The sequence below is a fragment of the Diaporthe amygdali genome, assembly GCF_026229845.1.
Source record: "Diaporthe amygdali strain CAA958 chromosome Unknown NODE_24_length_778219_cov_64_757418, whole genome shotgun sequence".
Lineage (NCBI taxonomy): Eukaryota > Fungi > Ascomycota > Sordariomycetes > Diaporthales > Diaporthaceae > Diaporthe > Diaporthe amygdali.
In genome coordinates, this window is record NW_026517044.1 from 352503 (window position 1) to 377811 (window position 25309).

Here is a 25309-nt window from a genome sequence, read left to right on the forward strand (position 1 = left end):
CTGGAGAGCACGATTACGAAATGACATGGGCTATCAGCTGCTGTACCGCACCAGCTTGGCGGGCATTCTATGCCTGGGCAGGCTGGAGCTGCAGCTCCTCTGGCTCCTCTGCCGCTGCCCAGCTGTACTAACAATTTCTGGCTTGCTGTGGACCCTGAACTTGGGCCGTGTCGGCAGCATCCTTTGCCTGCAGCTGTTCTGCACACTCATCAAGGAAACCCTCTTCAGTCCATTTCTTCCCTCAGAGTATAATTACGATCTCTACTTCACGGACACTTTTGTCAAATTCTCAGATGTGGATACAAGTTCGTAGCGATCGAACAACAATCAGGTCTTGTTTTGTAGAGCTTTCTTTGAGCTCAAATGCATTCATTATCCTTCCAGATCATGCCTCATCATCTATCGACTGCATGGGTATCCAGAGATCTCGTCTCATAACGTTCTTGGTTCTTTAATGTACAATATCATCTCCCTCATATCCCTCCGGATCCCATCTGGTCAGATCATCCATAATCTCTTGCCGTCATTATCGTCCCCTCCGACACGATCTGCTCTCATAACCAGATTCCTTCGTGATTCCTTTCCCTTCGTCTCATCGTTCATCATCCCGCCTCCCGCCCTCATATCTCGTCATCCAGACTCTTCCTCGAAGAAGGGGCCAAGCAGATATCTCTCTCTCTCGGTGTGTTTACCCTTCTTGTCCCTTCCATGAACGCCAAACAATAGTTTTGAAGAAAGAAAGAGGGGCCAACCAGCAAATGATGCAACCAATGGGGAGGGGGTTGAAAATTAGTGATATATACCAAAAACCCAGCCCGCTGACCTGACAGCGAGTTGGGCCGTGTCCATGCAAAGCGTTGCGGATGCTGGCAGCCATGAGGCATGTGGTATCTTGGGTGGGTATTTGATTTGATATTGTGTACACGGGGGTTTTGTGTGGGCTTGTGGTGCTTGTATCTCTCCGGTAAGAGTTTCGGGTCGCTCTCGGCAGGAGAGGACGGACGCTTTTGGTGGTTGTTGACAAAGGAAACAGGAGATACACGATTTTTTATTGAAAGGGAGAAAACAGGGGCTGCCCTAGAAGGCGGCCACTATTATCACCGCCTGGACGGAGCTCGCGAGATGCGTGTCGTCTCCGTCCGACGGCTGCGGCGTGTATCTCGTGTCCTACCACCAGAGCTCGCGGAGCCTGCATATTCGGGTGGCACGTTAGATTTGAAATAGTCATCCCTCTCCCTACCGGCTCCCGATGCCGAGTGCACGGTAGGAGGGCCCCGATGGACCTGGACTGGAGGAGCGTGGGGTTGCGGAGGACGCGTATAAACACTGGAGTAAGTGTAGTCTGAGGAGAACTCACTGGGGCTGCTGGCCGTGTACGAGTCCGAGAAGTAGCTACTGCTCACATCGCTTCTCGGCCGTGACGCCCGCTTCGCCTGCTCCTTGCGCTTCTTGTCTCGTCGAAGGCCCAGCAACAGGGCCATTGTGCCCAGTGCGCCTGCACCCCACCACCCCGCGTTGCTTGATGATTCCCTCCTCTTCTCCGATACACCTGAGGCACGACGACTGCCTGCCGCTGACCTCGGCGGCTTCGCAGCAAACCAGCCGCCGTGTGTGTCTCGTCTGGAATGAGCAGCGGCGCTGCCGTGCCGGGAGTAGCGTTCCTCTTCAACGATGATGGTCTCGTCACGGCTGCGAGATTTCCTCTTCTTCCCGGGACCGAGTCCAAAGATGGCCAGCAGGCCGTGCCAAAGACCGCGCATGATACAGCAGGCGCAGATGGCGAGCAGGATGACGACTCCGGCAATGACGCCAATAACGATGCCGGCGATGGCACCTCCGCTCAGGGAGTTCCCCCCGGTGGTTACGGCAGTTCCATTGCCGCTGCCTGTCGATGTCGCGCTCTCAATCGTTCCCGTGGAGGTAGTCGTGCCGGTCCCAGTTGTGCCGCTGGTGACCCGGTAGGGCGCGCTGTACTGAGTGGTGATGGTAGTTCCACTTGTGGTGATGGTAGTCGAAACCATGCTGCCACCGGTTGTTGTGGCTCCTCCGCCCCCTGCGACTCCTCCACTGCATTGGCCGTCATAGGCACAGTACTGCCAGCTAGCGCAGCAGATGGAGCCACATGCCTTCTGGCCAGAGCCTTCTGGAGGCACACATGCGGCGCCGTTGTCCCCAGTGGTTGCAGGGTAGTAACTCGAGATGGTGCTCGTGTACGTGTCCGTCTCTGTCCACGTGGTGGTGTAAATACCAAAGCCACCGCCGAGAGCAGTGTCGGTGCATCCGGCTATGCCCGCATTGGTTGTGCAGGCCTGCCCTTCTGCGCAACAGTATTGATTGTCGACGCCACAATAGGTTGCGCAGCTGCGATCGACTAAGAAACCGGAGCCAAGTGTGTCATGTAGGTCGTCTTTTGGATACGGGCCGGCTTGCGCAAGCTGTATGGATGCGCTCAGGCACAATAATATTTTTTGTAATGATGTGATGGAGGACAGCGGACGAGGCCGCGGGTCAATTGAAAACCTCATGATGTTGAATGAAGCTGTTGCTGGCAAAACAGCCTGCGTCGTCAGAACTTGCCGGCCTTGCGATGTCGAGCTCCGGCGGTGAGTTGTCGCTGTCTGTCGAGCTGGCTGACAGCCAAGAGGAGCTGCAGACGAGCACCCCCTCCCTGGTGCTGGCACCTCACACCTTCTGCTCTCGCCGCCTCAGCTCGTGTCCAGATGACAGCGGGTTTGGGAGCCCAGAAATGGGGATGAAGCTAGCCAGTGCTGTAGAGGAAAGGCTTCGATCCGTTCCGTGTCTCAATGCCACGAGGAAAGGTCGAGATTGGGACTGGAATGACCTTGTCGCAAAAGTGAAGGGTGCGGACGAGTCAAAGCTGGGCCGACCTGAGCCGCCCGAATGTTGTGTTGAAGTCCGTGAGCGATGCTTGTGCTTGACTTGAGTAAGGCTCGCCTTCCCACAGACTGCGATCTAAGGAAGAACCTTAATCGCGATAGAGTGTGAGTGAGGCCCGAGTGGGAGTGAAAAGAGTGCAGTGCAGTGTAAGTGAAGAGAGTTGGGATGGAGGAGGGAGAGAGGAGAAGGGCGAGAAAAGCATGTGAGGTGTGACAAGAAGTCAGGGACAAGTCAGGAGTGCAGCTGGTGTTTCTAGGGCCTGTAATTTTTTTATTTGGATGGCTGGCAGATGCAGGGCATCTATCTCACATTTAGCATGCCGGCGTAGGGATTTTGAATAATAAGCAGCAGGTGAGAGAAATAGCAGGGCGGTTGAGGGTGTGGGATGTCGAGCTTGGGTGTTAGCCAAAGTGGGATGCGAGGTTGTTTACCAGCCACCTCGGCCCCAGTTCCCAACCTCACCCATTTTCAAAACAGATGCCTCTTTCGTCACAAGCGCCCCGTCAACATGACAGACAGACAGAATGACAAAACTGCTATTCATTACACAGTCGTCATGAGCAAGCTACAGTATCCATCATATACTGTTCCACAAATTGGATCGCCATCGTAGCCTGGTCTGGTTGTCAAAGTCTACAGCTGTCATCCATCATCGATCAGTCCACTGCAGGTACTCTTGGGTATCAGTGGCCCATGTAGTGTGGTCTACACGACCCCTCCCCGCCCGATCATCAGGCTCAATTGCATCCATCCCTCCATTTCACTCCTTGGAACCGTCCATACTGGGAGCGCATACGGCTGCAGGGAACGGCGTCGGCACAACCTGCAAGCTACGAAGCCTCGATCCCACGGTTGGAAGCTGTGGTTCGCCCGTTACCAAGCTGCACATGCATGCCCTTGTACGCAGTAGATGTGCTTGTGCCTGCCCGTGTTTGCTTTCCCACCAACAACAGCTCTGGACGAGCTGTTGTCCCCCCCTCCTCGCTGGCTGGGCAATGACCTCTGGCGACAGGGGGTAACCTGGCCTCCCTCGGCAAACCTTAGAAAGTGGGCCACTCGTCTTTGCTGCTCGACCTTGATTAGACTACAGGCGGAGCTCAAGCACCGCCGCCAGCTGCCGGGCCGGTTCCCAGCTGGCGCCTCTTGGTGGGCCTAGGCTGGCAGTCTATAGCGGTGTGATCTCATTTCGTGAAATCATGTCGCTCGACGGTGCTGCTACTAGCTGGGCAGACGGCTGAGATCTCTCGTGTCTGTCTCAAGTAGGACTCGTGTCACCATCGGTCCCTCGAAAATTGATTTCAACATCATTTGAGGACTTTGGCTCGACGATCCGTCACCAATCGTCGTACAAGTCGCGCAGCCAACACAGCAGTCCTCCACCTACGACGAATGTGTCTCTATGACGTCCCCTTATGTTCACCTCCACTGATGGGCCTAGTTATTCGAAGTCAGAGCTCCTGCAGATGCGGGCCCTGGCCCGAAAATGCTAAGGTCGCTTAAGCAGAGGGGGCTGTAACTAACCAGCCTCATGTGCTTCGTCCAGGGGACTGACCTAATGACCGGAACAACCCATTTCGAGGAGGCTGATGCTAGATATAAAATACGAATTATCTACTGGTTGATATCAAGGCTCGCTGGTGTTGCGCAAATCAACTTGCACATCTGATTCTACTTGGCTCGGTCCAACCACACAAATCGCTGCGCTGTTAGATACTGCAGACAGCTACTGCGCCCATTTCAATGGACTCAAAGACAAGTCAAGGACCCAGAGCAGCCTCACGGAGCCAATGGCCCGGGTCGAGGCTCCGCCAGGATCGATTGCTCCGCCCGGTGGAGGTCCGGACGCCGTCAGTACGATCTGTCCGACCCACGTAGCGATCCCGACGTATGGTCTTTACACACGGACTCCATAGGTCACCGTTTCCGACTGACTATCAACAGGTCTTCACCTTGGCTTGGAGTCGTGTGTCCGAGTCTTCTCGGCAGGAATTGAGGCGGTACACTGCCACCATGGTCCCGGGTGAGCGAACTATTCCCGTAATGGCGGTCTGAATCACGGCTCAGGACTCAGTGACGCCGTCTACTGAAAGCATTACCTGTGGTATCATAGATACAGCCTTTTTCAAGCACCCTAAAGCGAGATTGCCAACCGGCGGTGCAAGACGAGATCCCACGTAAAACCTGACTTGCAGAAAAATGTAAATCACAACCCATATTCCGCTTGTCAGTATGCTTCAAGGCTTGGATTGGTGAGGTATCATGCATTTCCTAGTGCTTCTCATGGCTTCGTTATTAACGAGAAGCATCGAGAGCGAGTGTCTCATTCCGCCTCTGGAAGCAACCAAATCTCCCACTCGTTGATCTGTCACGTCCACTCAGGAGCATGTATAGTCGTTGGATCGCCATCGTTCTGGCCAGGAAAAAGGCATCGATTCGTCAAGTTTCCGATTCTTTTTGATTCCGTAGCGTCATGCTACTTGACATGCATATGTCCCAAATTGATGAACCCCTTGCCACTCCGTGAACCCAGAAAAGCACAAAGAAATCGAGACCGAGGACCCTTGTCTCCATTTACGCGGCATCCTCGACGACGTTGCCCTTCTCCGAGACGTACATACCGTCAAGGAACTACCAGACTGTCAGCATTCACCCTGTTCCCCCGAACCCCACTGCCCTTTGAGTGGGAAGAGCTTACCTTTCGGATATCCTTGTTTCGCACACGGCAGATCTGCTGGATGTCTGCGGCGGACTGGGAGACGGCCTCGAGGGAGTTGCCGGACAGAACCAGCTCGTCCTTCTGGGCCTTGGAGATCTCGACATCAACACCGGACTGCATGATGACTCTGCGGACGAGCTTCTCGCCGATGAAGTTTCTGTTCAACCATAAATATCAGCCTCCACGTTCCACCTTGCTCGGGACTGCTCATGATTCTTCATGGCATCTTGCCCGTCCGTCCGCTCCAATGATTGCGCCTGGCTTTCAGACATACCGGATCTCAACCTCGAAGACACCGTCGGAGTTCTTGTCCAGGTTGACGTTGATGGGGAAATGGGCGTAGACGTATCGCATCTTGTACTTGAAGCCTTTCGTGACACCGATGATCAGGTTGTTGATGATGGTGCGGACGGTTCGGAGGGCGGCGACGTTCTTGCGGACACCATGGTGGATGTGGATGGCGATGACGTTCTTCTTGGGCGTCGAGAAGCTGACGGCGATGTGGGACAGGTCCTTCACCAGCTTGCCACGAGGTCCCTCGACATTGATCTGTCGTGCCTTGATCTGGACCTTGACTGTTTGTGGAGACAAAACATCGTCAGCATCTGATGCAACAATCCATGCATGTTATGTGTATGTTCGCCTAGCAGTGCCAGACGCGCCGTGCCAGTCAATCGCCAGATATAGATTCGCCAGATTGTCGCATCCTTGTGGGGATTCAGCTATGTGGAAAAGTCGTCGTAGAAGTCGCCCCTATGTCAGCCTCGGAGGGCATCAACATCTCTTCCTCCTTGGTCTGCTTCTCCCGCGTCGTTGTGGTCTGCCCTGTGTCCTCCTCTTTCCTGGCAATTGACGGCTCGGCTTGGGTCGCTTTGGCTGGGGAACAGGCGTCGTAAAAGGTTAATCGTACCTCCCTCTGGGATTTCCAGGGTCTCCTCGGAATGAATGTACTTCATCTTGCCGGTCGGTTCGGGGGGGTGGTGTGGCGAGATGGGTTGTCGATGAGGGTATCTTCAAAGGGCCGCGAAGTTCACTCTCTCCGACTGGCAACTTTTGAGAATCGCCCGCTGGTGGCCATGCGAAATTCGTGCGCTGGCCGGCTTCGATTTTTTCGGAGCAAGGAGTTACTTTGTGCCGTCCTGCCGCCCCACTTAGCGCATTCTCGCTGGGTCCCGATAAGCGACTATCGGCGTATGTCGCCTTGGCTTCTACCATTTCTTCTACCTAGGTACTGTGGAACTCTTCACTTTCTCATGAACCAACAACACAGACCATTCATGCAGACTCATATTTATTAAATACGGACTCGAGTCAACTGGAGAGTAACAGAGGAGACATTGGATGTCTGTCCAAATTTCAGGTGCATAACCAGCGCCTACAATTCAACCACCAAGCAAAGGGTTCTGCCGCTTAAATTCGCCCACTTGAGAGCTGTCACTGGAAACTGGTCCATTGAAAGCCATTTGATGCAGCTCAATCATTCGTGCTGTCTGCTGCCCGAGTGCCTAAGATCTCGCTCTGTTAGAGTTGGCACATTGGCCTTTTGGCCGTTTGGTTGTTGGGTTATTTGGCCGTTTGTCTGTGTGTCTGCCCCTCGCGTGGAGCCGCTGAAGAACAGTTGCATCTTGGAGTCGAGTTGTAGAGATTGAGTCGTCGCAGGCTCGACGGCGTGCATATCCACGTATGAGCTCAGATTTTGCAGCTGCCAGCGCCTCTATCTGCAAATGGCAATGGCAACTACCTGCTCTGTAAATTATAGAATTCTTTAATACTCTGCATGATGTTCATGGCGATGCTCTAGCTGGTCCATGCGTTCGTCAGCTGTGGATCCCAGCTTCCACCCCCTGTACCTAGGTACCCTGGCAGGTGGTCTTCAACGGGGAGCTTGGCCGGGCAGTGACGCCTCGTCCACTTAAGGTAATCTACGTAGTCGCAACAACGCCCGCTCTCACTCCCACCACCACTCCCAATATCTCCAGCACTTCAACCCCAGCGCAACTATCGTAGACTCCGTCTGCCCTCTGTCACGAACGTCTTGGGATCCTCCCGCCTACAACACCCTACCGCCAGATCAATCCAACATCAGTCAAGCTGCCTAGCTCACGGGGCGCCGGCAACATGTCGTACTTCTTCGCGACGCCCGTCGACATCGACGTCGTCCTGGAGGATGCCGACGAGCGCGCCATGGTCGACGTGAAGCTGGACAAGAACCGCCGCGAGAAGGCACCGCTGTACATGGACGGCGAATCGGTCAAGGGCGCCGTCACAGTCAGGCCAAAGGACGGCAAGCGGCTGGAGCACACCGGCATCAAGGTCCAGTTCATTGGCACGATCGGTGCGCCTACCACTAGGCTCAAAGCCGAGTCCAACCTGTGCGCATTCTATAACCTCAAATGCTGACATCCCCCCGCTGCAGAAATGTTCTTCGACCGCGGCAACCACTACGAATTCCTCTCCCTGGTCCAAGAGCTGGCCGCGCCGGGCGAGCTCCAGCACCCGCAGACCTTCGACTTCAACTTCAAGAACGTCGAGAAGCAGTACGAGTCCTACAACGGCATCAACGTCAAGCTGCGCTACTTCGTGCGCGTCACCGTCAGCCGGCGCATGGCCGACGTCATCCGCGAGAAGGACATCTGGGTCTACTCGTACCGCATCCCGCCCGAGATGAACAGCAGCATCAAGATGGACGTCGGCATCGAGGACTGCCTGCACATCGAGTTCGAGTACTCCAAGAGCAAGTACCACCTCAAGGACGTCATCGTCGGGAGGATCTACTTCCTGCTGGTCCGGTTGAAGATCAAGCACATGGAGCTTAGTATTATCCGGAGGGAGACGACCGGCGCGGCGCCCAACCAGTACAACGAGAGCGAAACGCTGGTGCGCTTCGAGGTGAGTGATGCCGGGACTCCTGGCCCTCTCCGGCCGGATGGGCCGAGTGCTATGTTGGCAACGCTGACCAAGTCGTGTCCTTGAACAGATCATGGACGGCTCCCCATCAAGAGGCGAGACCATCCCCATCCGACTCTTCCTGGGCGGCTTTGACCTGACACCAACATTCCGTGATGTGAACAAGAAGTTCTCCACGAGATACTACCTGAGTCTGGTACTCATTGATGAAGGTAAGCCACCCTGTCCTCAGGGAATCCATTTCCTTCACGGGTTCGTCAAGCCATACTAACACATTCTATCAGACGCCCGGAGATATTTCAAACAGTCCGAGATAATACTTTACCGCCAAGCCCCTGAGCTCAGCAACAACGGAAACGCAGACGGCACAGCACTGCCAGCGCCACCCCCAGAGAACGCCAGCAAGCTCGCGGCGGCTCACGCATGATCTCACGCGAACGGCCGCAGTAGAGGGAAACACTGCCAACGCTCACAAGTGAGCGGTGGCTTATGATTTATCTAGTCCACATTCAAAGCATTGTCACGGCGTTCTCGTTCTATGATAGGTCTTCTTCTTCAATGGGCAAAAAAGCATTAATTCCGACCAGCACCCTTTGCGTATCTGCCTCGGGCGCGTAAGGGGCATGACCATCTGTCTTCCGGCATCGCGGTTCATTCATTGGAGTGCGGTTGTCACTTCAGAACCGTGATCTGTCTCTGTTCGTAGATCGTACTAACCATCATTACACTACAAAATGGCTTCCTTTTTCTGCCTAGCAAAGCTCATCCACTCAACAACTGTAAAGCGCTTGATGCAACTGTCCACCTGTTCGCCCATGGTCGTCGAGCCCTATGCCTCTAGTCGGTCGACTCCTTTTGTTATCTAGCCTCGCTTTCCCTCTCTCTGCGCTGAATTGGTATCATCGTCAGGGCTCAAATTGCTCTTTTGCCTATGCCTCATAATCCTACAAAACCCATAGCACCTTGCCAACTCTATCTTTCGTGGACTTGCTCACGGGTCAATGACCATCACATCATCATCGTCCTCCGCCGTGAACCCAAACTGGTTATTCTGTATCGCCGCGATCCGGTCCAGCTCAGCCTGGTACTGCCTCCTGAGGTCGGCAAGAGTGACCACCTTCCTTCTCGGCTTGGCGGCGGCGCCGTCGTGGTCAGCTCTGGCATCCCCGTTGGCCGCCGGGGCCTCCTCGACGGTAATCCAGGCTTGCTTGGGGTCGACGCAACTGAGCGCATTGATCAGCAGGAGGAACTGCCTCGTCACGGCCGTGTCGAGCACGTCGTCGCCGTTGAGCCTGTCGGCCTCGCCCGTCTGGCGTAGCTTCTGCAGCCGGTCGTGGAGCACCGCCGCGGCGCCGCGGTAGTCGTTGTGCGTGATGCGCCACGCGTACAGGATCTGGTGGTACGGCGTCCCGCGGACCACGTCCGTCGTCGCCCTGCACTTCTGCTGCAGGATCGAGTCGACGTCCTCCTGCATGCCCGAGAACGGCAGCGCCGTCAGCTCCGACGTCTGCGCTGTCTCGCACATCCGCTCGACGAGCTTCTTCAGGCATGACAGCTTTAGCGCGCGGTCTGGCATGGACAGCAGGGTTGCGTGGGCCATGTCGAACCGTGAGATGGACGTCGAGGCGGTGAAAAGGCGGCTGAGCATTTCTATCCTTGTCGACTTGGAATCTGGGGCTTGGGCGAATTGTAAGGAGAGGCGGGCGAAGTCGATGACGTAGGAAAAGGCCTTGTGCCGGTCAAATAGTGAGACGATGTGGGAATAGTAATTGGCGAGGCCGCTGTTCAGAAGATTCTTTTCTGTCTCATCTAGGAGACCACCAGTGTGTCGTTCCGTATGTTTCATTGGGACACCTGAGAAGTTGTTAGAGTGTGATGTTGCGAGCGAACAGGCTAAGGAAAACTTACTCATTCCAACGGCTGCTTTCTTGAAGTGGAGGGCAGCTGTGGTGTAGTCCTTAAGAAATAGGAAGACGCGGCCCTGGATATAGACTGGGAACGGGTCTTGATCACAGAACCTCTTAAGTTCCAGCGCCAGGTCCGGCCGGTCTGCCTTCAATAGGGAGCATTGTATTAACGCAGGCGACAGCTCGATGCCGCTGTCAGGGGCACAGATGTCGATCACCACATCCGTCAGGCTCGATGCCAAAGGCTCACCATCGACGTCCACAAGCCCGAGTAGGTGGCTGATGATCACCTCGAAAGCAGTGATTGTCCGCATGTCATCTGGCCGTTTCGTAGTCGTTGGTGACCCATTAGACCGTTCTGGTTTCAGAACGGGGACGCTGATCTCCGTCTTGACTAGCCACCTGAGGAATTCGAGATGCTTCAGGGCTTCGATGAGCTGGCGATAGACAAAACCGATGTCCAATCTTGAGTGAAGAGCGCTCTCCTCATTGTCCTCATCGTACTCATACTCCATGTGTACCAGGAGGAGCAGCTGGCTCAACAAAACCTGCCACTGCAGTTCTGCTGTTTCTTGAACGGATTTCACAACTACTTTCCTTCCGAACTCTGTGAGCGGATGTCGAACATCTCTAGCGCGAGCATCCTCGGTCGTCGCGAAAAGATCAACAAGCTGTCGGTATAGCTCCTGAGTGACAATCCTGAAATCGCTCCCAAGACTTTCGACAACTTGAGCCGCGTCCTCCTCGGAGATCCCTCGCCATGACGCTGACTCGTCGAAGAACCGTTGTATTCGCTCCATGTCTGTGTCTGATGATTCATCAAACAACTCTAGCCGCAGGGCGGCATTGGCTTGCTGCATGATACTGTCTGAGAAGTTATCAACGAGATCCAGCCCAGCAGACACCAGTGCTGCCACGTTCTCATTCTCCACGTCTATCGTGCCTGGGGACTTGTGGTAGATCTGGTCTAAGGTTGAGCATGGGTGCACAGCGGCAACGACGTCGGCACATAGTACCCAAGCCAAGCCCGAGTTATGATCTAGGGCCAGCGAGAGTGCTTCGCCCCGCTGCTTGTCCAGTTCCAGGACCAGACGATAGAATCGACGCCAGGAGACCTGGCTGTGGGACCGGAACTGGTCGAAGTCCATCTCACCGGTTGCGAGTCTGTCGAGGGTCGCTGTTGAGCCCAACACAGAGCATACTGCTTCGATCAGGCCCTTCCCATTCCTAGCCGTCGTTTCTTTGGACCCGAGCCCCCGCTCGTACATGGCCAGGGCAGCCTCGAGAGTTGCCCTTGAGAACCGCCCGGGGTAGAACAAGGTCTGGAGCCATTTTTCTGTCGCGTCGGTAGGATCCCCAGGGTTGGAGGACTCGGCGCTTGGGTGCTCGTTATCGATATGAACAGACATCCAGCCAGACCTCCAGTCGTCTTCCGAGTCCGAAGCACGAAACTCCAGTTTCTGGACTCGGTAAGTGAGGTTGTTCTTGGTGAGGACCCAGAGGTGGAAGGCTTGGCCAGTAGGTTGTGCCACGCCAAAATCAGCCAGCGTCCACACATCCCCTGATGAGAGCCCTGGGGGCGTGAGTTGCTGGTCCGGAAACATGTCGTGGACAAAGATTGTTGTATCATCTTGGGTTTCCACCTTCCAGAACTTGAACTCGTTGGCAACCGGAGAATAGGTCACCAGCGTCCGTCGACCTTCAGTCTGCCCAACTATGCGGACGAGATTATCGCGGCCTGGATCGATGATCCACTTTCCAATCTCTTGCGGGTTGCGTTCCACGCCTAGCATGTCCGCTGTGTACAGAATCGCGCCTGACTGGACGTTCCAGATCCGTAAGCGATGGTCGAGACAGACTGAGAAGAGGAATTTGGCGGATTCAACACCCAAAGTGTCGGTTACTACCGAAGTCGCGGCACTCAGTTCCATGTTGGCCTTGCCATGCTTGATCGTGTGGCCGCCCTGGAACGGCAGAGGGAGCAGACTGCGGAAGCTCGTAGCCCAGCCTTGGGCACTGAAGTTTGTCTCCTTCCACGTTTGACTGTTGGCTGTTTTCCCATGCGTCAGTAGGGTTGTCCCCATGTTATAAGAAAAGTTTCTGTACCATTATGAGTCCGGTCCCTATCAAACCGGATCAGACCTCCATCATGGAATGTGACGACCACCTGATGCGCGCTGACAGCGACCAGCCGGTGTGGGTGTTTGAAGCTGAAGGCGCCGGACAGGTGTGTCTTGCAGGCATCGCCGATGCCGTTTTCTGTTGCGGAACGTTTTCGAAAGTGATCGGGTCGCAAGACTATGGTGTAGAGATAATTGCTGTGGTCGAGTGCGAAAATGCTGAGCGCGTCGTGCTCTGCAGCGTCGGCAAGGGCGATGCACGAAGCTCGTATAGGGTTTGGGAAGCGCAGGTTGAGGATGAGGTTTGCGTCGGGGGCGTTCTGTTGTTTGGAGACGTCGGCGGCGCGGATGCTCAAAACGGTGTCATCCTCGAGGACGCGCCAGAGGAAGCTCCGGGGCGAGTCGTGGTGCTTCCTGTGGTAAATGGAGGCGGCGCTGGCCAGGTTCCTCGATCGGTATGTCCTCTCCTCCTCGCCGTACTTGTCGAGCCCAATGGAGCGGCGATCTCTTGACCTGGTGGGGGCAGGAAGTCTGATGTGGACGATGGACGCGTTGGAGGCAGGCTCCAGATTGACGCGAGTCTCCTTGAAGAGGATTGGCGGCTCGGGCTCCATCTTGAAAGCTGCCTCCTACGTTCGGGATGTCCAAGAAGCGAAAAAGGCCTTGAGAGGCTGGCGACGTGATGGGTGGTGGAGAGCCAAGCTTGGATGGGAGCTCTGTTGAAATGCGCGTTGACGCGGTTTCTGCCACTGATGAGGCTGGCAGAATTTCTGGCCGCCCTGTCACCCAAAGCTGCAGGGCCGCCAATCCCTGTAATGGAGCTTCACCACCAGCACCCCACCCCTAGATATTGATATACTCACCACTGCACATGGCTCACAAGCTTTGCTCTCTGGCCTCAAGAGTCTCAGTAGAATTGGAATGACAACAAGCTACAGCTATCATTGGACACGAAAAAGTTTATAGACCAGGACTGCCGCATAGGTACGAGCATGCTGAGCTTAACCTGGGGGTTGTCAAGGCTTCACACAAGCTCTACATTGGTGACCACTTGTTGGCATGCTGGAACATAGTCGCTGGACAAAATCCTCAGCTCCCAAGCCTCTTCTGAAGCTTTCCATGCATGGCAGCATTGTCTGTGCGAAGTCATAGGTCCAGTAGATCCAAGTCGGCACACAATTTGCCCTCGAGAGGGTGGCCTTCAAATGGCCACTACAAAAAGCTGGAGTGTCGCCGGTTAAAACCATAGGAGGCCGTCACAGCACGAAAAGTGCTACGACCACCCTCAAACGTACGGCTATTTCAATCTTGCAACGTTCCCCCTCGAGAAGGGGGGCAAGGACACCGAGCCATGGAAGGACCAGGGCGTTTTGTGGAGTTGCGTTTGAATGTTGAAGAAGCAAGAAAAGTCGTTGGAACGGCCGCAAGAAGGGATTTTCTAGCCTGCGAAGAATCACGCACGGGCCATGACGGGGCTGCCCGGAGGCCGGATCCGGGGCGGTCGGCCTATCTTGCTCGGCAGGTCTTCCGAAGACCAAGGCCCCATTTCCATAGAAGGCCTGACGGCGAGAGGCAAGCTTCAGTCTGCACCTCGTGTCCTGCTACATACGTGCCCTTCGAGGATTTAGAGCCACAAGGATGTGTCGCGTGGCGGGAGCACACGATGGCAAGAAGTAGATTTTACGTCAACTCAGTTCTGGTGAGCCTTTGACTGGGCTTCCCGCGTTGAGCGCGAGAGGCAGCGGCGGCAACTCATATAATATTCGACAGAGGTCACATTCTGCATGTTTGCGGTTCTATGAATCTGAGCCACCTGCACCATTGCGTAAAGTCAATCCAAGCCCGGATACACATGCACGGGTATCACTCCGCAGCTGTCACGAGCCTCTGGCTGACTGGACGGGCCATTTATTGCCACGGCCAGCATGACTTTTGGATCATGGACCTGTGTGACCTGAGATGTCGCATAAGTTTACCGTCAATATCCGCTGCTCAGTTGCATCATCGCGAGACTCAGAGTCAGCATCAGCATCGGCATCGCCATGTCGCTCCCACGTAATGCGACAGCGGCCGCAACAAAGGGTCAAAAGTCGGTTTTACGAAGCACGCGACACTGGCCCCTTCTGGGCCGAGTAGGCCGAGCAGGTCGAGCCACCGGACAGCAGGATCGAGGCGGGCCAGGCTGGCTGTCCAAGATCGAAGTTGGCTGAGCATGTGGTCTCCTGCCATAAAGGTTCTCGTGTACGAATCGTGCTGGTTGCAGGTTGCGGCGGGAGGTTGCTTGGCCCGTCGCGCGATTGCCTGGGGGACGTTTTTGGGCATTTTGGGGGTGAAGGTGGTTACACGTGTGGGCATGGGCGACTGGCATTGGCCCGAGACGGAATCCGGGGAACCCCAGAGCTGAGACGTGGTTCAGCCTTGCAGGAAGCGCGGTGCGGCACGAGACCACTAAAGCACCTAGCCACCCAGCTTGTCTAACTGAATGGTACGTGTTCTAGTGCGCACGAGGCGTCGGTAAGCCTCGAGACTGGTGCACTGGTCACGAAGCACACGAGTGAGTGTGTGTGTGCGTGCGTGTGTGCGTGTGTGTGACAAAGACTGACGGTCGAAGCTGGGTGACGGTGACAAGCGATGGATGAGACAGCCACGCTACCCGCACGCAGTAAATGCAGGGCTACGCACAGTCAGTAGCACATACAATACAGTATGCTCAGATTCTCAGGAGGAATGCGGTCTGCGGTCTGTGATCGGTGGTCTGTGGCGGGTGGCCTGCATTCGACGAATAAATATATCTAACCGCGATGGGGCTACTAATAGACCACCTAGGTATGCGTATGTGTTGTTTCTCAATGTTTCTTCTCTCTCTCTCTCTCTCTTTGGCTCGCTCGAACCTCGCCATCTCTCTCTCTATCTCTCTCATTTCGAAACGCACGCCACATCCCAATTCCTTGACCGAGCCTCGTTCCAAGGTTGGCTCCGAGAGTCTCAAAGCCCAAAGGTTTAAAAGTCTGGATCTGCCGGGCGGGACCCCCGTACCCTGGACAGCCAGTGACGTATCACCTCAGCTCCCTTGTTGGTTCTGCCGTCACTGCCGTGTCTGCAGCAGTCTGCCGTCTGCCGTCTCCGTCTCGCAGCTTCTTTCCCGTTTCCCGGCCTTACTCAGGCACTCAGGTACCACCTGGTTGTGCCGTGCTGTTCCTGCCTGACAGCGGATCCCAGCAGTTGACGTCTTGACAGCTAGCTAGTCTACAGTACCTAGGCTACCTAGTCTGTCTAGCTGGTGGCCCGGGTCTCGACTTCCTCGTCCACCTGGCCATGCGACAGAAAAATTGACACATCCAAAAAAGGCGTTTCCTCCTGTCCAAGGATTTATTTCCTCCAGACCCAGGACTTCTTGACCGACTGTCTGACCGACTGTCTGTCAGCCTGCACCATCTCCTTTATCCTCACTGTACATCACCAACCGCTCATTTAGCCCTGCAATGTCTCCCTCGACCGAATCCTAGAAACCGGAAAACCTGTCTCGACACATCTCTTTACCGATCCCTAACTCTGCCTCTGGCCTTCGAGCCTGGTCGCGCGCAACATGGCGACCGGCGCAATGCTATTTGCGGCAGGCCTGGCGTACCTGTGCACTGGCGTCATCGCTGCACCGGCTCTGCCACAACCTCAGATTCCCCTTGCAGCTGGTGCCATCGAGCAGCACCCGCTGGGTGATACACCACCATCACCACCGCCAATAACAGCACAGAAGAAGACCGCCCAGTCCAGAAAGCTGCATGGCCGGTTCCTGCATATCACAGGTGAGCTCCCAGCCTGCCGGCGCTGCTAGCTCGGCTCCTACCTACAAGCAGTCCATCTGCCCCACCACGATCCGCGGTAATAGCGAGGGTTTGACGCTGATCGCATTCGCAGACTTCCATCCTGATGAGTTTTACAAAGTTCACACCTCCACAGCAGCAGGTTATGCCTGCCACAGCGGGAAAGGCCCAGCCGGCACCTACGGCGCCGAGACCTCGGACTGCGACACGCCCATCTCACTCGTCAATGCCACCTTTGACTGGATAATATCCTCCAAGCTCCGCGACGAGATCGATTTCGTCATCTGGACCGGCGACAGCGCCCGCCATGACTCTGATGAGGACATCCCACGATCGCCTGCTCAGGTGCTCGGCACGAACCGATTGCTGGCCAACAAGTTCGCCGAGACTTTTTCCGACGACAAGGGGGCCAATGTGCCAGTCATCCCTACCTTTGGCAACAACGACATCCTGCCGCACAATGTCCTCATGCCCGGGCCCAACAAGTGGCTGAGGTACTACACCGACATCTGGCGTCATTTCATCCCCGAGGAGCAACGCCACAGCTTTGAGTTTGGCGGCTGGTTCTACGTCGAGGTCATTCCGAACAAGCTTGCCGTCTTCAGTTTGAACACTCTGTACTTCTTCGACAGAAATGCAGGCGTCGATGATTGCGTAAAGCCATCGGAGCCTGGCTTTAAGCACATGGAGTGGCTCAGGGTCCAGCTGCAGTTCATGAGGGACCGTGGCATGAAAGCCATCCTCATGGGCCACGTTCCACCAGCTCGCACTGACAGCAAGATGCTCTGGGATGAGACTTGCTGGCAGAAATACACTCTTTGGCTGAAGCAGTACCGCGACGTGGTCATCACTGGTGTCTACGGCCACATGAACATTGACCACTTCGTTCTCATGGACACGAATGAGATTGACATCCGCCCGGCCGGGGTGGAGTCTGAAGACGAGGTGGAGTCTGAAGACGAGGAAGTCACTGTTCGGGAGAATATGGATGACGAGCTTTCAGTGCAGTCAGCCACCGACTATCTCGAGGAATTGCGTGAAGGGTGGGCGAAGTTAACAAAGCCAGGCGCGTCCAAAAGCCTTGACTTTGAATCAGAGAAGAACAAGAAGAAGAAGAAGAAAGGAAAGAAGGGCAAGGACAAGGACAAGCTCGATGGCGAATGGGCAGAGCGATACCATTTGGCCCTCGTCAGCCCGAGCATCGTGCCAAATTATTTCCCAACGCTCCGAGTCTTCGAATACAACATCACTGGCCTCGAGGATGCAGTGACTTGGGCCGACTACACCAAGAAGCTCCCAACCGTCCGACCAAAGAACGACGCGGACGAGGTCTCTGAGGTAGAGCTGGAGCTTCGTGATTTGAACGATGACGTTGAAGCGGAGAAGAAGAAGAAGAAGAAGCACAAGGGCGACAAGAACAAGAAGAAAAAGAAGAAGAAGGGGAAGAAGCCCAAGGATCCCAATTTGGTCGTTCCTGAACCCCCTTCAAAATCGTCACCCCCCGGACCGGCCTACTCACCACAACCGCTTACCCTCACTGGCTACAAGCAGTACTATGCGAACCTAACCTACATCAACAACGACATTGCTCCCCAGTCTGAGGACCTTGATGCCGAGAAGTGGCGCAAGGGCAAGCACGGAAACAAGATGCCGAAGAGTAAGAAACCGAAGCCTCGGGAATTTCAGTTTGATATCGAGTACACGACGTATGATGACAAATTGTACAACCTGACCGACTTGACCGTCAAGAGCTTTGTTGAGCTGGCTTACCGGATGGGCAAGACCGCCAAGGCTAAGACTGCCGAGCTATTGCTGCCTGGTGGCGATATTGTCGATGACTTGGACGATTTCGTTGTTGAAGAGCCCGAGGATGGCGACCTAGACGAGTTCGAGCAAGACTTGTCCGAAACGGACGATGATTCTGACACAGATGATTCTGAAGCCGACGATGTAGAAGCCGAGAAGAAGAACAAGAAGAAGAAGGGTAAGAAAGACAAGAAGAAGAAGAAGAAGAAGGCAAAGAAGCTGAACAAGACCTGGCTTCACTTTCTGAGGCACGCATTCGTCAGCACTGTGGAGGATGGGGAGCTGAAAGAGAAATTCTCTTAGATGGAGCATATATGGTTGGGACAAGAGCGAGTCCTGTGCCTACACGGACTGATAATGACAGCATTGGTGGCGTTTCTTCAAGCATTGCGATGGGCGTTTGGCTGTGCTTCTTGGTTCACCTGGTCCTTCTGCGGGGCGATGGAGGGCTAGGGCTGGGACTCGGGATGATGACATTATATACCACCTGGGCATAGTTTTAGATTGTGATGGAATTTTTGGATATCAGGGACATGGCGCCGTGTACAATACAATGGTTGGGCAACCCGGCCATGGTCTCCGTCGCGGTTTTGTTGGCGCCCGAGGCCCTTTGTATACCCAGACCTATAGGGATAGATAGTATGTATTTATTGGATATGATTACTTGAAATCTCGATTTTCTAGCATTGATGTTGGTCGGTGTATCTACAGTCATCACTTCAGCAATATTTACAGGATACACCAGAAGTGAACAGCAGCCATTGCAACATGAGATCTGCGACGTCGATATGAATACATGAGGACGTCTGAAGCATGAGAACACAACAACATGGCCGGCTGTCTTGACACGGTATTTAAGTACTAAGCTCCGTCGGCCACATTGTACAGTACGAGCCTGCAAGCCCAGCTTTCGTCAATAGTGTCCAACACCTGAGGACAGTCGCTTTCTACTACCGACCAATATAGGTACGTAAGTAGACAATCCCAACGTATGGCAGCATTCGTGACGTATTGACTCTGTTCCCCATCCGAAGTATAAGCTCGGTTCTTGGCCACTTGTTACTGGTCACTGGTCACCAGTCGTGTTAGAAGTGTGGACGGGCATGCCATATCTTTTGAAGACGTTATAAAATCCTCAAGTTATTAAATATCTTTTGCATCGGAACAATTACTAAAGACAAGTTTAATAGTAGACAAAAATGCAGGTCACAGGATAAATGTCAGGCTGAAAGTGTCATGGCACTCGACCCCTGTCAGCCAGTGAGTTTGTTGTCAACGCTTCCCCGCCATTTATTTGTTGTCTGGCGTGGACCCCTCCGAACGGAAACCAAAAGCCAGCCATCCCGTCCCCAACTAGCACCGCGAGTGACTGACGGCACGGGATTCTCGCTTCTCCAGTCATCGCGACGTCTGACCAATTTGCCCCCTTTGACTTCCAGCCACTCTGCGGCACGAGGCCGACTTTTCGCACAGGCTCATATCCTCGCTGGCGTCGCTGTGCTCTCTTGACTGCCCGACGTCTTTCCATCTTCAATCGACAGCTCTAGCTGGTTACGTCGCGCTCGGAGGGGTCAAGTGCGGTGCTGTACATCCCGACAGCACGTTATCATCGAGCCGGGTAAGCAACCCTTGGGAACCCCCGGGCTATATTCAGGCAGCAAAAGACGTGTCTTCTTTGTCACCAGTATTCCGACGTGTCCTTGTTTAGAGGCGCCCAGTCAACACACTGAAACTAACGTCGCCCATGACTTCCAGTTGATCGTGACTCCACCCCCACAACAAAGCAAGACACCCAAGCCTGGACCAGCCAACCGCCATCTACGCTCACCACCACCACAACACCAACCACTCTGATATATTACAAACCGTCCGACTCGTCTCGTCTGACCAACATGTCGCAATTTATCCAGGACCTGTGGGAGTCCATCTTCATCCCCGGGCCCACGCCATCCCTCCTGATTGCGACCAACGTCACCTTCGCCTGCCTGCAGCTCGTCCTCTTCGCGCTGCTCCTCGCGACCTACAGCATCCACTTCGTCATCCTCTCCTTCCTGAGCGGCGGCCTGTGGTACGCCATCAACTGGTTCGCGCGGGAGCTGCAGGCAAACCATGACAAGGAGGTAGCAGAGAAGGCAAGGGCGGCCCGCAGAACGGCGGCCAGGGCGTCGTCCTCCGAGAGCGAGACGGAGGTGGAGACGGTCCTGACGAGGAGCAAGACCAGGGCCCAGCAGGCGACCGCGGCGAGCAAGGACGCCGAGGTGCAGCAGCCGAGCGCGGGCGAGGTCAAGGAGCGCGCGTCGCAGCAGTCGCAGGGCAGCAAGTCGAGCGCCAGCACCGAGGACGAGTGGGAGAAGGTCTCGGAGTACGAGAGCGATAAGACCAAGTGAGTCGCAGCATTGTAAAGAGCCATGAGGGCCATTAGCGTCATGTGTTTGCAAAGGGCGAACTGCGGTGCCCAGCAGCGACTCTACTTCAGTTGGTCGGGCAGAGGGAACAAGGACACCACATCGCCTTATCACCCGCCAGTTCCTGGCCTGTGCCTCTTTGTACATAGTTTGATTTCAGTCTGTCTTGAGCACTGCACGAATACCCCCATGAGAGTATAAATCTGATATCTGGATATAAGTACCTTCGTAGTACCTGTTTTCCTACATGAAGGTGGCTGAAGCCGAAGTAGCGTTGAAGTAGCCACGCCATCACATGACTGGAGACATGGCCCGTGCCCGACAGCCTCTCTCGAATTTGGAGCTCTCGGCGCGTCTGCAGCTTCCACTGCCCAAGGCAGCCTCGTTCGCGACCAATTCAACATACGCAACCCACTTCTCAATCAGAATCGCCGAGGTGCCCGTTCCTCTCGCCCGTCGCCAAGATGAAGCTCGTCAGGTAAGCAGCCCCTCTCAGCCCGGTACCCTCCTGCTTTTCTCCTCCGTCCTCTGCACCGTTTGTGCTGAACCAGCTGTCTCAAGCATCGCGAGCCGACGGCGCCAAACCTCGAGGCTAATCATGGACCCCATGCTAGATTTTTGATGAAATGCGCCAACGAGACGGTGACAATTGAGCTCAAGAATGGTGAATACCCAGCCTGCCCATTTCTCCCCCCTCCCCCCGTCCTACACCCCTTCTCTTCATCCGACATGGGACGCTGACATTGGGGCCGTGGTGGGCCAACGCAGGAACCATCGTCCACGGCACAATCACATCCGTCTCGCCGCAGATGAACACGGCGCTGCGCAACGTCAAGATGACGCCCAAGGGCCAGGAGCCGGTCCAGCTCGACGCCATGAACATCAGGGGCTCCACGGTCCGGTACTACATCCTGCCCGACTCCCTGCCGCTCGACACGCTGCTCATCGACGACGCGCCCAAGCCCAAGAACAAGGCGCGCAAGGAGGCCGACCGCGGAGCAAGCGGCGGCGGCATGCGTGGCGGCCGCGGTGGCAGGGGCGGCGGGCGCGGGAGGGGTGGTGGCCGTGGTCGCGGCTTTGGACGGGGGAGGTAAACCGCAGCCTGGTGTGTGGACGGTATTATTCGTGTGGTGGCACATATCGACGAGCCGGAACGAGGTGTCAAGCGTACGCTGGAACACCAGTGCGTGGTACGAAGGATTGCTGGAGCTGTAACCAAGCTCATGGGGAGGGTGAGGCATCTCAGGTCGACTGCTACAGCTTCCCGGCTTTTGTCGACAGGGCGGAATTCCCAACTTGGACAGGCCGTGGTTGTTGCTTAGCTCGCTGGATATGGGCCTTTGCAAAAGGAGCGGCGTCTCATTGTCGTGGCGTTGGGGACAGAGAAAGGAAATTGAAACTCGTCAGGGCATTTATGCGGCATCAAGTCGTCAAAAGAAGAGGCATGGATACAATTGCCTGCAATCATAAAAAAAGCGTCTAATTGTGCGTCCTTTCTCCCCCTTTAGGTACCAGTGTCGTTGTCACTGCCTCCGCGGCCTCCGCCGTCGTCATCAGCGTCCCTCCAAATTCTAATGATCTGAAGCTTCTCCCACCCGGCCTGCTTCCCGCTGTCCCCGACGGTCAACACGCGCCACGCCGGCCCAAACCCCCGGATCCTCGCCTTGACCTCCTCGGGCTTGTTGCCCGCGCACAGCAGCAGGTACGCGCAGCCCCTCGCGCTCAGCACGCCCGGCAGGCCCTCGATCAGCCGGTCCGTGATCTCCATGCCGTCCCGGCCGCCCGCGTACGACAGCGACAGCAGGTACGAGTCGCGGTCGAACCTGGCGCTCGCGCTCATGCTCCTTTCCTCATCCTCAACCCCCTCCCCTTGCTTCCCCGCGCCGCCGAGGAGCCGCGCGTCGTCCTGCGCCGGCAGCTCGTCCGTCGGCACGTACGGCGGGTTGAAGACCAGCACGTCGGCGCTGCCGGCCCGCAGCGGCGCGAGCAGGTCGCCCCTCACGGCGCCGAGGAACCGCCCGTGCGTGCCCGGGTTGTCGGCGGCGGCGCGCGCGGCCGTTGCGGCCGTCGCGCTGCAGGCGAAGGCGTTGACGTCCACGCCTAGGGTGAGCACGCCGCGGGTGCCGAAGATGGGGAGCGCGTGCGCGTTGACGAAGCCCAGGACCACCCCCGAGCCGGTGCCGACCTCGACGACCAGGGGGGGTGGTGGTGGCGGGCGGTGGTCGTGGCTGTGAGGGCTGGTCGTTGTCGTCGTCGAGCCGAAGCGTTGTTGCAGGAAGGCGGTCTCTGAGGGCGAGGAGAGCGTGTCGAGGAGGAGGAAGGAGTCCTCTGCTGGCTCGTAGACTCGTGAGTAGGACACGTGTGAAGTGTCTGGCGTGGGGAGCATGGCTGCTATGCTTTGGTTTGGTGAGGAATGAGACGTGATATCTTGGGTGCGGTTCAGTTGACGTCGGACCCGAGACAAGAAGAGTTTTCTGGGCACGTGATGCGTTGGAGTCAGTCTAGAGTCTCGGCCTGTCTGGGTTCGGGGCATTGCAACCATCCCAGCCCCCATATCAGGTATGTTCCCCTGAGTACATGGTGGTTTCAGCGGCGTGCGGACTGCTTGTTATCTGAGAAATAGTCGTTTATCATTTCCAACTCGCCGAATCTACCATCACACTAGGAGTTTCTACTTCTTCTGTGACAATGCCTTGTCTAGAGCAGCTATGAATGCCTTCACCTCGTCAACTGCGTCATGCTCTAGTCAGCTCTACGCGGCCAGGAAACGGAAAACATGTATGGGGGACAACTCACCAGTATTATAATGCACCATACTCACCCTCACCACTCCATCCTTTCCCAGCCCCAAGACTTCGTTTACCAGCCTGTTGGAGTAGAAAGCACCCCATCTGAACCCAAACCTCGTCTCCTTCTCCACCGTCTCAACTAGCTCCCTCGAGTCCCAACCCTTCACCGTGAAACTCACCGTCGGCACCCTGACAGCCCCGTCGGCGCTTGTCTCTCCGCGCACGGTGACATCGTCCCTCCCATTGAGGTACCCAAGCAGCGTGCCCTGCAGCTCCGCCTCCTGCGCTACGATCGCCTCCCAGCCGACGGCGTCGACGTAAGAGGCCACGGCGCTGATGCCGCTGACGAGCTCGTAGCTGCCGCCCGCGAGGCCGAGCTTGTTCTCGAGCGTGGCGTGCGGGTTGAAGAAGTGGCCGAGGCTGCGCATTTGCGCCTGCGCCGACCCGGCTGCCGCGTACAGCACCGCGATGTGAGGACCGTACACCTTGTACCAGCTGAAGGCGTAGACGTCGACGCCTAGAGCGCGCACGTCGATGCGGCGGTGCGGCGCGTACGCCACCGCGTCCACGCACACCAGCGCCGACGGGTTCGCTGCGTGCGCCGCGGCGGCGATGGCCTTGATGTCGTGGATCGTGCCCAGGATGTTGCTCGCGTGCGTGCATGTCACGAGCCTGGTGCGCTCTGACAGCAGGGGCGTCAGTTCTGAGGCAAGGAGCTTTGGCGCCGTGGCCGAGGCGGGCTTCCACCACTTCAGGACCAGGTCCTGGTGCTTGGCGAGGTCGACCCAGGGGGCGATGTTGGCCTCGTGGTCGATGGCCGAGATGACTATCTCGTCGCCAGGCTGGAAGTTCAGCGTGGAGGCGAAGTTGCGAAAGAGCTGGGTTGTCGACGCACCCAGGACTGCGTCATCACTTTGGTCAGCAAGGGAAGTTGGTTGATGTGGTGAAGGAGGAGAGATGAGACGTGCCTATCTCTTCGCGGGAGGCGTTGATGTATTTCGCCGCTGCCTGGTAGCCTTCTTCATATCTGGAGGTGGCCTTTTTCCCGACGTCATACGTTGCTCCCAGCTGCACGTTGGAGTTGATCAGATAGTCACGTATCCTGCATGTGAGGCATTCTATTAGTCGAGTGTCTCTACAGATATGGAGGCAACGTAGGTGCAAGTAGATATTACCTACGAATCAACAACAGATCCAAGGATCTGGCTGCCTCCGGCGTTATCGAAGAAGACCTGGTCCTGGCTCAGCGCCGGGAAGTTCGCTCGAACCTTTTGCGTGTCCATAGCGTATGCGATGGTGTCGTTATGCGTACTGTTTGGGCAGGAGTGGGTAGAGGGCATCAACGTTGTGTGTCGGTAACTAGACGATCTGCCAGAATTACCATGTGAAGTTTGGCAGCAGGAAACAAGAAATCACTGTTGCTCCGCAGTACACGGCATCGTGACGGGCACGACTCCGGTGGGCGCGGGGCATGAGACCTTCCTGTTCGGGAAATGGCTCGGAGGGGTCCACCGATCACGGCGGCCCGCCCTCGGCCTTGTCCGGCGCCGTCAGCGGACATTCCCTTCTACGACAAACGGGACAGTGTCCTCTCCCGGGGCGGGTTGGATCGGCAGGGGAGATCCTGTGCCGGCCTGCATCAAAATTGAGAGCTCGGTGTGTCAGTCGGCTGCCCATTCCTTGTTGGCAATAATCAGCCTTGCCCGTGGTATCTGACGGCGCACTCGGTGCGTTCTTACTGCACACGGCTAAGCACCGTCCTCAGAATAAATGACCAGGCCAGGTCAGGGTGCGGTGCGCATGCCACTACTACCACTTAGATATCATGTTCTGGCACGACCATACTGCCCACTGATGAAATGAAACTCTGGAGGCTGTGCGCAGGTCTCGAATTTCGGGACTCGAACTACCAATCGTAACGACCTCTTGGGGGTGCCCTA

General features: G+C 55.9%; 8 protein-coding genes across 8 annotated transcripts; 3 read left to right on the top strand and 5 right to left on the bottom strand.

The window, feature by feature from the left end:
- Positions 1-1097: 1097 nt before the first annotated feature.
- Positions 1098-2525, bottom strand: J7T55_010726 (uncharacterized protein; the record flags this gene model as incomplete). The annotated part of the gene is made up of 1 exon (XM_053130825.1): positions 1098-2525. One exon carries the CDS (start codon positions 2523-2525, stop codon positions 1098-1100), a length of 1428 nt encoding a protein of 475 aa, XP_052991007.1.
- A 2944-nt stretch (positions 2526-5469) lies between these two features.
- Positions 5470-6570, bottom strand: J7T55_010727 (uncharacterized protein; the record flags this gene model as incomplete). Its single annotated transcript, XM_053130826.1, has 4 exons — positions 5470-5526; positions 5594-5771; positions 5889-6189; positions 6525-6570. The coding sequence occupies 4 exons, from the start codon at positions 6568-6570 to the stop codon at positions 5470-5472; spliced, it is 582 nt and encodes a 193-aa protein (XP_052991008.1).
- Positions 6571-7732: 1162 nt separating this feature from the next.
- J7T55_010728 (uncharacterized protein) lies at positions 7733-8948 on the top strand (the record flags this gene model as incomplete). The annotated part of the gene is made up of 4 exons (XM_053130827.1): positions 7733-7949; positions 8031-8503; positions 8592-8733; positions 8806-8948. 4 exons carry the CDS (start codon positions 7733-7735, stop codon positions 8946-8948), a joined length of 975 nt encoding a protein of 324 aa, XP_052991009.1.
- Positions 8949-9512: 564 nt separating this feature from the next.
- On the bottom strand, positions 9513-13162 carry J7T55_010729 (dna repair protein rad51; the record flags this gene model as incomplete). Its single annotated transcript, XM_053130828.1, has 3 exons — positions 9513-10375; positions 10430-12478; positions 12535-13162. 3 exons carry the CDS (start codon positions 13160-13162, stop codon positions 9513-9515), a joined length of 3540 nt encoding a protein of 1179 aa, XP_052991010.1.
- Positions 13163-16134: 2972 nt separating this feature from the next.
- Positions 16135-18478, top strand: J7T55_010730 (uncharacterized protein; the record flags this gene model as incomplete). Its single annotated transcript, XM_053130829.1, has 2 exons — positions 16135-16351; positions 16464-18478. 2 exons carry the CDS (start codon positions 16135-16137, stop codon positions 18476-18478), a joined length of 2232 nt encoding a protein of 743 aa, XP_052991011.1.
- Positions 18479-20067: 1589 nt separating this feature from the next.
- On the top strand, positions 20068-21674 carry J7T55_010731 (MFS sugar transporter; the record flags this gene model as incomplete). Its single annotated transcript, XM_053130831.1, has 5 exons — positions 20068-20558; positions 20616-20650; positions 21007-21058; positions 21195-21244; positions 21349-21674. The coding sequence occupies 5 exons, from the start codon at positions 20068-20070 to the stop codon at positions 21672-21674; spliced, it is 954 nt and encodes a 317-aa protein (XP_052991012.1).
- Positions 21675-22084: 410 nt separating this feature from the next.
- On the bottom strand, positions 22085-22966 carry J7T55_010732 (uncharacterized protein; the record flags this gene model as incomplete). Its single annotated transcript, XM_053130832.1, has 1 exon — positions 22085-22966. One exon carries the CDS (start codon positions 22964-22966, stop codon positions 22085-22087), a length of 882 nt encoding a protein of 293 aa, XP_052991013.1.
- A 285-nt stretch (positions 22967-23251) lies between these two features.
- J7T55_010733 (cysteine desulfurase) lies at positions 23252-24652 on the bottom strand (the record flags this gene model as incomplete). Its single annotated transcript, XM_053130833.1, has 4 exons — positions 23252-23310; positions 23377-24281; positions 24334-24471; positions 24549-24652. The coding sequence occupies 4 exons, from the start codon at positions 24650-24652 to the stop codon at positions 23252-23254; spliced, it is 1206 nt and encodes a 401-aa protein (XP_052991014.1).
- Between the last annotated feature and the right edge of the window lie 657 nt (positions 24653-25309).